The 9,289-nt window shown below is 42.1% G+C and overlaps 7 protein-coding genes across 7 annotated transcripts; 4 read left to right on the top strand and 3 right to left on the bottom strand.

Moving 5' to 3' along the window:
* Positions 1-32: 32 nt before the first annotated feature.
* Positions 33-1,458, top strand: LOC108110866 (rab-like protein 3). Its single transcript, XM_017220113.2, has 2 exons — positions 33-546; positions 609-1,458. Exons 1-2 carry the CDS (start codon positions 480-482, stop codon positions 1,274-1,276), a joined length of 735 nt encoding a protein of 244 aa, XP_017075602.2. The 5' UTR covers positions 33-479; the 3' UTR covers positions 1,277-1,458.
* A 139-nt stretch (positions 1,459-1,597) lies between these two features.
* On the bottom strand, positions 1,598-2,353 carry LOC108110871 (histidine triad nucleotide-binding protein 1). Its single transcript, XM_017220117.2, has 3 exons — positions 2,242-2,353; positions 2,034-2,175; positions 1,598-1,967 (listed from the first exon to the last, which is right to left on the bottom strand). Exons 1-3 carry the CDS (start codon positions 2,280-2,282, stop codon positions 1,698-1,700), a joined length of 453 nt encoding a protein of 150 aa, XP_017075606.1. The 5' UTR covers positions 2,283-2,353; the 3' UTR covers positions 1,598-1,697.
* Positions 2,354-2,430: 77 nt separating this feature from the next.
* LOC108110865 (congested-like trachea protein) lies at positions 2,431-3,777 on the top strand. The gene has a single exon (XM_017220112.2). It carries the CDS (start codon positions 2,818-2,820, stop codon positions 3,736-3,738), a length of 921 nt encoding a protein of 306 aa, XP_017075601.1. The 5' UTR covers positions 2,431-2,817; the 3' UTR covers positions 3,739-3,777.
* LOC108110868 (transcription initiation factor TFIID subunit 10) lies at positions 3,762-4,525 on the bottom strand. Its single transcript, XM_017220115.2, has 2 exons — positions 4,187-4,525; positions 3,762-4,129 (listed from the first exon to the last, which is right to left on the bottom strand). The coding sequence occupies exons 1-2, from the start codon at positions 4,427-4,429 to the stop codon at positions 3,872-3,874; spliced, it is 501 nt and encodes a 166-aa protein (XP_017075604.1). The 5' UTR covers positions 4,430-4,525; the 3' UTR covers positions 3,762-3,871.
* A 243-nt stretch (positions 4,526-4,768) lies between these two features.
* Positions 4,769-5,395, top strand: LOC108110870 (transcription initiation factor TFIID subunit 10b). The gene has a single exon (XM_017220116.2). The coding sequence runs from the start codon at positions 4,825-4,827 to the stop codon at positions 5,281-5,283; it is 459 nt and encodes a 152-aa protein (XP_017075605.1). The 5' UTR covers positions 4,769-4,824; the 3' UTR covers positions 5,284-5,395.
* A 119-nt stretch (positions 5,396-5,514) lies between these two features.
* LOC108110867 (gamma-secretase subunit Aph-1) lies at positions 5,515-6,540 on the bottom strand. Its single transcript, XM_017220114.2, is given in 3 exon segments — positions 5,515-5,881; positions 5,883-6,002; positions 6,058-6,540. Coding segments are annotated over 3 exon segments (717 nt in total). The 5' UTR covers positions 6,451-6,540; the 3' UTR covers positions 5,515-5,677.
* A 514-nt stretch (positions 6,541-7,054) lies between these two features.
* LOC108110666 (sorting nexin-20) lies at positions 7,055-9,281 on the top strand. The gene is given in 5 exon segments (XM_017219783.2): positions 7,055-7,269; positions 7,335-7,481; positions 7,674-7,856; positions 7,859-8,369; positions 8,426-9,281. Coding segments are annotated over 5 exon segments (984 nt in total). The 5' UTR covers positions 7,055-7,262; the 3' UTR covers positions 8,562-9,281.
* The last annotated feature ends 8 nt before the right edge of the window (positions 9,282-9,289 follow it).

The raw sequence follows: 9,289 nt of genomic DNA, 5'->3' as shown, positions 1-9,289 counted from the left end.
GCTTATCTTTCACAAATTTAGCTCACACTTAAATATTATTCAAAGCCACCGATTTCTTATCTGCAGTGGTGCCAGAGGTCTGGTTAGTTTGGAAGCTCCATCCAAAGCCAGCGGATGTTTTTTTTAATTAGACGAAACGATTCGGGATATTCGATACGCTTTCGCCATTTCGATATCAACGATTGAATTGGGCATCTCGTTGGACAACTGTTCTCTTTACAATCTTTTATTGTAAACAATTATTGAAATCACTTAAATAAAGGCATACTCAAAGTTGTTTTTATTTTGAACATGAAGTTGGACTAAGCCACTTAAAAATGCCAACATAACTACTGCATTCATCTTTGGATACTTTAATAAATTTATTAAACTTAGTAGGCAAGGATCTAACGACTAGGTGGTCAAACATGCATAATGCATAGTACTAAACTATATAGCCACAAACATAGAGAATAAAACAAACACCCACAAATACGGATATGAAACAAAAACAGCAACATATAAAAGATGTGTCCACGGTTCGCATCCTAATGTTGGGCGATGGAGGTGGGATAACTTTATAATTAAATTTGGATTATATCAATAGCTTCTTCAACTCATATTTCCAGGCGTCGGCAAAACTAGTCTGACCAATTTGCTGGCCAACAGTGCCATAACGCCTACGCCCGCCTCACGAACCGTAGGCGATGGTTCCTGGAACGTCCAGGTGCGTCTGCACGAGTATCCCATCTCGGTGGGCCTACCGCCCACTCCCTCCTGGACCTCGCCCTCCTCTTCGGAGCGCTCAGAGAAATACCCGTATGCCCGAAGTACACCAGTCACCAGCGAAATACTGTACTTCGTGGAGTTCTACGATTTGAATAGCAATCTGCACATGCGGCGCAAAGAACGCTCTAATTTCTATAAGAAAATTGATGGCATTGTCCTGGTGTACAATATGCAGGATCTAAGCTCCCAGGACAATTTGCACGATTGGCTGTACGATCCGTTGCGTCAAATATGCAAGTATCGCCACCGACGCCAGCGACCTATCCTAAAACGCCAACATGTCCCAATCCTCGTGGTGGGAACCAGGTTGGACAAGCTTGTGCGCCGGCCATTGCGTCGAAGTGGAACCATAGCCCACCAGCTAGGATCCGACGAGATTTTCCTCAACTGCCAGGATCCCAACAGTTTTGCGGACAAGAGTCGCAATCAGGGCAAGCTACGCGGCTTCCTCAATCGCGTCGTCGAGTTTAAGGAGCATTTTCCGCTCTCAAATTCGCGGTGCCTTTGAACAGATCTCACCATATATTTTCTAGTTCCTTGTTTATTTTTAATAATATTTATGGAAAAAGATTTCTCTAGTGATTTTGGGCTTCTAACTGAAGGTAAGTATAAGGTATGACGGGATGATATTAAAAAACTTATCCTTTGTTTTTCAATAAAAATAATAAAGGATCAGGTTTTAAAAACTTCAAAAGTGTCGTATATTATTTACGAAAATAATATTATGTAAAATTTTGGATTATTTATTTAAAATTCAAAATTTCCAATTATTTAAAAATTCAATACCAATTAAGATACTAGTACTTTTATATTCTTAATATAGTAAGTGTTTTTTGTTTTCATATAATTTTATTCAATAGTTCTTTTGGAGTTTATTGTACCCTTCGGGTTAAATGATCGCGGATCTCGCAGCCGGCATATAACGTTTCTTAGCCAGGAGGCCACTGCATCTGGCGACCGCCGAGAAAGTGCAAATGCAAGTGGTAAACAGACTGGGCACCGTCCCTGCCATTGTTTATGACCACACGGTATCCGTCCTTCAGGCCCAGATCTTTGGCCACCTTGCGACCCACCAGCATGAGATGTCCCAGCAGATCACCATCTCCATCCTCCGCCAGCGAAAGTTGGGCGATCGGTTTGCGGGGGATCACCAGGAAATGGGTTGGGGCCTGGGGAGCCACATCATGAAAAGCCACACACTAAGGGAGATTATAAAGATAATACCATTTACTCTTTTCTATTGGCCAATTAGACTTTGAACTCACCTTCTCATCCTCGTGGATAAAAGTGCAGGGAATCTCCTTGCGCAAAATCTTTCCGAAAATAGTATCTTCACTGGCTGCTGCCGTTTGGGATTTTTCCACTTCGCTCGCCATTCTAGCTCTGCAGGTTGCTATTTGGCGTGAACTGAACAGAAAATAAAGTATTTAATCTCTGAACTTTAGATAATTGAATGGAAATGGCGTGCAATACCTAAAAACACGAACAAAATTCCGGCCGGCCGTCAAGAACATCGAAAAAGCGCTGCCAACTGAGTTTTTAAATAATCCACAGCCCGACCTTATTTAGTGTATTTTTATGCTCATACATGCGTTTATTTAAGTTTTATTTATTTTTATTTAAAAACATAATATTACCGGGTAACTGAAGGCTTATTACTTAGCATCTTTAATTAATTAATTTGATGCCATGGTATGGAATAAACAAAGTCGCTAGAGACAACAAAAACATAGGTGGACTTTGAACCCCGATGCAACATATGGAAATCATAAAGATCATCAAACCAGTAATACTGCTCTGCTGACAAGATCAAGTTCCTTCGTGGCAATATTTTGTGATATCACTGCACTATCATCTTGAAAATCTAAAGGAGAAATCGAATTTTTATGACGTAATGTTGCCTCTTTCCTTATCGAAATAATATGCCCCAAGATTAGTTCAGAACTATCGGCTAGGTGCAAATTCCAATAATCCACTTGATTACACGAGACTTCCTACTAGTTCCAAAATTGAGCAGCTGCCGTCAGGAAGGAGAAGTAACCTACAGGTATGGCCACCGTTGAGAAGGTGTCCACCGAGCGCAAAGCAAATCCAATCAAATCGTTTCTAACTGGAGGATTCGGAGGAATCTGCAATGTGCTATCTGGCCATCCGTTGGACACCATCAAGGTGCGCCTACAGACGATGCCGCGACCAGCGCCAGGAGAGAGTCCCTTGTATAAGGGAACCTTTGACTGTGCAGCAAAGACCATAAAGAACGAGGGTGTCCGTGGCTTATACAAGGGCATGTCCGCGCCGCTGACCGGGGTTGCTCCTATTTTTGCAATGTGTTTTGCCGGTTATGCGCTGGGAAAACGCCTGCAACAGAGGGGCGAGGACGCCAAGCTCACCTACTCGCAAGTTTTTGTGGCTGGCTCTTTCTCCGGCGTGTTCTCCACCTTCATAATGGCACCTGGAGAGCGAATCAAGGTGCTTTTGCAAACGCAGCAAGGTCAAGGAGGCGAGCGCAAGTACAATGGCATGATCGACTGCGCTAGGAAGCTTTACAAGGAAGGAGGCCTTCGCAGCGTCTTCAAGGGCAGCTGCGCCACAATGCTAAGAGACTTGCCGTCAAACGGCCTATACTTCCTTGTATATGAGGCTCTTCAGGATGTCGCCAAGTCAAAATCGGAGAGTGGCCAAATTAGTACTGCGTCAACAATTTTCGCTGGTGGAGCTGCCGGCATGGCCTACTGGATCCTGGGAATGCCAGCCGATGTACTAAAAAGCCGCCTACAATCGGCTCCGGAAGGCACTTACAAGCATGGAATTCGAAGTGTCTTCAAGGATCTAATTGTTAAGGATGGTCCTATGGCTTTATATCGGGGCGTTACACCGATCATGATCCGCGCCTTCCCGGCCAACGCTGCCTGTTTCTTTGGCATTGAGCTAGCTAACAAATTTTTCAACATTGTGGCGCCAAATTTCTAGTTGGAAATAAGTGTAATAAAGTGTTTTTAAATCTTGAAAGAAAATAGATCTATTAATGTGCACAGTTAAAGTAAATCGATAGCAATGGATGAAAAGGTTCACTTGCTACTAAGTTTTCTGCATATAACTAAATTTAAACGAAATATTGGGGTTTGCGCATGGTGATTCCATGATCGGCAAGCGCCGGAACCAAGTCCTCCATAGCCAGAGTGTACTTGCGGTCCTTGGGATTCTTCTTGTCCTTGGTAGAACTGTGGCCGCTGGAGTGCTGGATGTTCGTGGTGCGCGTCTTGCAGTGCTGCAGTGCATCGTTGGCAATGTCAGATATGAATTTCTGTGCGGACACGGAGATCAGGCGAACTATTTTTGGGTCCACGGTCGAAAAGCCAGCCTTAAAGGGGGACATAATATCAGTACTAGGTCAGGGTTTTTAAGCAATTTAAGCTACCGTTTTCAGGGCGTGCATAGTCAAGGCGTCTGGAATAGTTGGCGTGTAATCCTCTAACTGTCGGAACAATTCATCCATATCCGCATCCTCTGCGGTTGGTGGAACCTCCTCCACTTCCAAGTCGTCTGCATCAGAATCCGGTTCGGATTGCAATTGTGGCTCAGTCTCCTCGTCTTCGGTGTCCGTGGCAGACGCCAGAGATTCCGTAGGTGTTACATTAATATCCTCGCCGTCGGAAGCCATTCTTTTACACTTCTTTTTAATTTATTCCTAAAAACTGTATTTATTTTGTTTATCTTTACTCTTGTTTATGTATATACTCTTATCGATAATCGATAGTACCAGCATTGAAGTCTCGATGCTTCGAACATGGATGTAGATAGAAATAATTTTTAAGGGGATGCTTGGCGAAGATTATATTGAGATACATATTTTAAGATATATTTCTTTAATTAAACATGAAATAATATATAATATATAATTTCAAACTAGTTTAAACACCATCATTGTGTTGTAAAAATATTTATTACTAGAACGTAACAATCATTTCGATACACCAATATCTCTTAAGTTCGATAAAAATAAAACAATATTTTGTCGATAACTGTGTCTGAATTGTAATATATTTTGTATTTACAATGGTCGGCTCCAATTTCGGCATTATTTATCACAACTCCAGCACTGCAGGCGGCGGCAATCAGGGAAACCATGGACAATCATTGGGAGCAGGCGCCATAGGTGGAGGAGATCGGGAGAGAACCACACCAGCATCTCATCTCAGTGACTTCATGTCGCAGTTGGAGGATTACACTCCTTTGATTCCGGATGCGGTGACCTCGCACTATCTTAATATGGGCGGATTTCAGGCAGATGACAAGCGCATCGTTCGGTTAATTAGTCTCGCCGCCCAGAAGTACATGTCGGACATCATCGACGATGCACTGCAGCACTCCAAGGCACGGACCCATATGCAAACCACTAACACTCCTGGTGGCTCAAAGGCCAAGGACCGCAAGTTCACCCTGACCATGGAGGATCTACAGCCGGCTTTAGCCGACTACGGTATCAATGTTAGGAAAATGGACTATAGTCAATAGAGGAATTACCATACCTAATTTTAGTACTAAAATTTTTTCATTAAAAAAGTGCTTGTCTTATACCATTATCCAAAACTACATATTTTTTTAGGTAAATAAAGAGTCAACTACATTTGGAGTATTATCTGTTATAAAACACATAAAAATAATAAACATTCCTCACAATAATGATTTCCATAAACTTTAAGCTATATTAATAGTTTTCGAGGAATTAAAGCCAATGAGCACTTATTACTAACACATATATGTAGATATATTTAAAAATCATTTTCTTAGTAATAGGGATATAAGTCCATAGATGGTGTTACATATCAAGCATATACCAAGGTAATTTTTTAAATATTGTTATCCAAAGGCTAGACTATACTCTAAGTGGTTAATACTAAGCGCTTTTTTATTGGCATGTTATGAATTTCTTGAAGCTACGGGATGTTCCTCCTGCAACCCGGAAGGCCAGAACGCCGGTGACTATGGTGACTAAGTAGTTAATCAGCAATGTGGTTGTATAAAGCTCGTTGGCATTCAGCAGAGTAATAAGGGAGACGAACAGGTGGCTGCCCACCACGTAGCCTATGTGAATATAGTTGTTCGTGTCAAAAGGCGTTGAAGAATATAACACTCCAGAAAGTGTGCAGCAAGATAATTGATAGAGCCTGGGCGGCCGAGGTGACGAAGAACAGCTCCGTTCCACTCTTCAGGCCCATGGTTCCGGGCCCACTCTGAAATTTGAGAAATGTCTTTATTGGAACCATAGTATAATTGAAACCTAATTACCATATCAGCAAGCACATTGACCAGTGCAAACATTCCTGATATAATACCGAATCCCAGGCCAGAAACATAGGCCAGGATGTGCTTGTTGTCAGTCACTCTGGTGTCCTCCGCCACGGCATGTAATCCCTGTTCCGTGCTGCGTAGGATCCTATAGATGATGTACCGGAAGCCCTCCTGGAAGAGCACAGAGAAGACTACGCCGAAAGCTATGAAGTCTTTCAGCGGTATCAACGCGTACCACAATGACGAGATTAGTAGCGACAGCAACCAGAAGAAAGCCGCCGCGATGAGAATAATTATCCGCACCGGGTCATTGGCGATGGTAAAGACGAACAGGGCGAAGGGCGGCCCAAAGGCGATGAAGGTGCAGCCAAAAAACTCGGGCAACGTCATATTTTCCCTTCAATATTCCAAGTTTTTGGTTGTCTTGTAGATGTTTTGGTTTACGTAGGAAGAGGGAGAAACTGACAAGCAACCCTCAAAATGCCAGACAGTTTTGTGCTGTTGGTGATGCCACATTGTCATGTTTTAAAGTTTTTATACCCTACATATCGTACATAGTTTTTTGCAAGCATAGCTTTAAACAAATACTTCAGAGTTTATAATTTATCATTACATTACATTTTACAGATATAGTTACACAAATTTCTTTCTTATAAAAGTATATTCAAAAACTTTTCCCAATATTAACTATGGATTATATTAAATATATAAAGGGTACCAATTAGTGCATATGTTAGGTTGCAGTATTTAATGTTGCCAGATCGCAGAACAGCAATGTTTTCATACCCTACTATTTAGAGTCCGTTAGTTTAAAAATCAACTTGTTGCAGAACTGGACCTCTACGACTCCAACTGTCTAAAAATATAATGAAATTTAGCCAAAAATCTTTATTAAATCTCTAATTATATGCAATAACATTTCCATGCTGAGACACACAATATTCCCAATATATCCAACTTTTCTCCCCCGTATAGGGCAATCGAACAGTCGCCAATGCGCGTTTCACACGCACAAAACAAAGACATCCGTCCCACTTGCAATATTTTTGTTTGGGGCGGGATTAGTCACTGTAAATTGACTCAACTCGCCCGCACTATGCCAACCGCATAATCCGCCGTAAACCAGAAGCCAGTTGTAAGTGCCTAGCTGCAGATCATAAACAGCAGCACAGCGAATAACACAAAGAGATTTTAGACCCCATATGCCCAGTGAGTAATTTGGAACCTCCAATTAGCAGTTCCCCGGTGATTGATTTGTATTTTCCGTTCCTTAGTTCACGCTGTGATGGCCAAGCGCCTGCTGCCCCACCAACCATCTTTTGAGGGGGACGCACCCGGTCCGGATGAGTTGGACAGCCCAGCTATTGAGGCAGCCGCCCTCGATATTCCACCGCCGGAATCAGATAAGGCGCTACAAAAGGGTTTGTATAATCATAATTTCCCATGACTATATTTTAATGCCCCTTTGTGGGGCTTCAGTACACATCTTCAAGAATCATTTAATTTTCACATTTGGATGCAGATTATCATATAATCATCACCTTCTGTGTGTAGAGGACAATGAAAGCTTCTAAAAAACAAATTTTTTATTTAAGATTTTCCATTTTTTTTAGGTGTCTGGGAGCGTCCAACAATGAGTTCCGAGTACAAGCCGCCCACCGATGGAAGCACCGTGCTTCGTTTTGACATTCTGCTGGCTCACATCATGCCTCCCGATGGCGAGGATGTGAAGATCAAGCGGTTTGTTGTCTACGAGCTCACTGTGAAACAGGATAGTGCCACGGAGGACACTCAGCCGGCAAAATCGAGCGTCGGTACACCGACTTTCGGGAGCTTTATATGGGCCTAAAACGACTTTATCCTTTGGAGATGGCCAACAAATACTTTCCGGGTAAGGTTTTGATGGGAAACTTCAAATCTGAACTAATTGGCGAACGGAGTGCGGCCTTCGAGACGTTCCTCACATATGTTGCGAGTCAAACGAAGCTCCGGGATTCTGAGGACTTCTTACGTTTTCTACAACATGATGAACTGACCAGGGCTTGCCAGTTTTTGGATGAGCGGCGGAACGAGATGGCCATACCCATTTTGGAGAACTGTTTCAGGGTGCTTAACAAGATATACATGAATCGATCGCGGCCAGTGCTCTTGATACTCTGTCGACTGGTGGCGGCATGTACCTCATCCCCGGTGCCTCACCACGCAGCCGAGAGATGGGCTCTGTTGGCACTAAGTCGTTTTGAGACCCTATGCGATATTGACCTGCTGCCGCTCTACATTCCCCTGCTACACACCTGCGCTCACCTATGGTAAGTACAAAAAAAGTTATAAAAATGTTAAAAATTTCAAATGCCTACCCGTTTAGGTGGCAGCGCGGTCAAGACCAAAAGCCGATCACGGATCGTTTAACTGACATGTCGAGGCAGGGCATTAACACTGCTAACACCGAAAGCCTTATGCAGGCCATTCACAAGATCGATCCGCGCACTGAAACCATATGAATCAGAATCTCTACCAGGTTTATTAGCATAAGTTCGGCATTTTGTTCTGTAGTGTTTAGCTCTCAAGCGTAAAGTGCAATTAGAGAACGCGTGCAATTAGTATTAAGGTGAAAGGAGTATTTATCAACCTTTAAGGTATCAGCAACTTTTAGCAGTGCTGCTCTCCAAAGTAGTTCATTTTAAAATTTTACGTAGGAGTTAAAGCCCTTATTGTTGTCACAAAAACACAGCCAAATTTATTCCACATATACATTTTTAAATGTTCAGTTTCGTATTTTAAAACTGTGATTTTTAAATTAAAATGTTTTTATTTGTTGAGCAACAAATTCATAATCTCCAGATCATTAACATAAAATTGGCCTTTGTCTACATATATACCTAATACTAATATTGCGACTAAATCAGAAAATTAATATCCGTAACGTCCTACTTTGGTAACTTATAGGTTAGTCTAAGCCTGTTTATGTTTCATATTACGTATTGTTTGATATCGTTGCATCGTCTCTGTTGATTGTACCCGAGAACAGTTTTTCCTCCAAGTAAATCACAAATGTATTAAAGAAAGTCCATGACGCACAGTCTGAAAATCCAAGCCTAGAACTCCATATCAGCCTGAAATAACACCAGACACATCGACCGCAGCTCCCAGAGTTATTTATTCTTACAGCCCAATGCCTTGTGATTGCTTTTTTCAATGAATAAATATTATACTCAAATGTTTTCCAGAA

The sequence above is a fragment of the Drosophila eugracilis genome, unplaced genomic scaffold (assembly GCF_018153835.1).
Source record: "Drosophila eugracilis isolate 14026-0451.02 unplaced genomic scaffold, ASM1815383v1 contig_2152, whole genome shotgun sequence".
Lineage (NCBI taxonomy): Eukaryota > Metazoa > Arthropoda > Insecta > Diptera > Drosophilidae > Drosophila > Drosophila eugracilis.
This window is presented reverse-complemented; position numbering and strand designations above follow the sequence as displayed.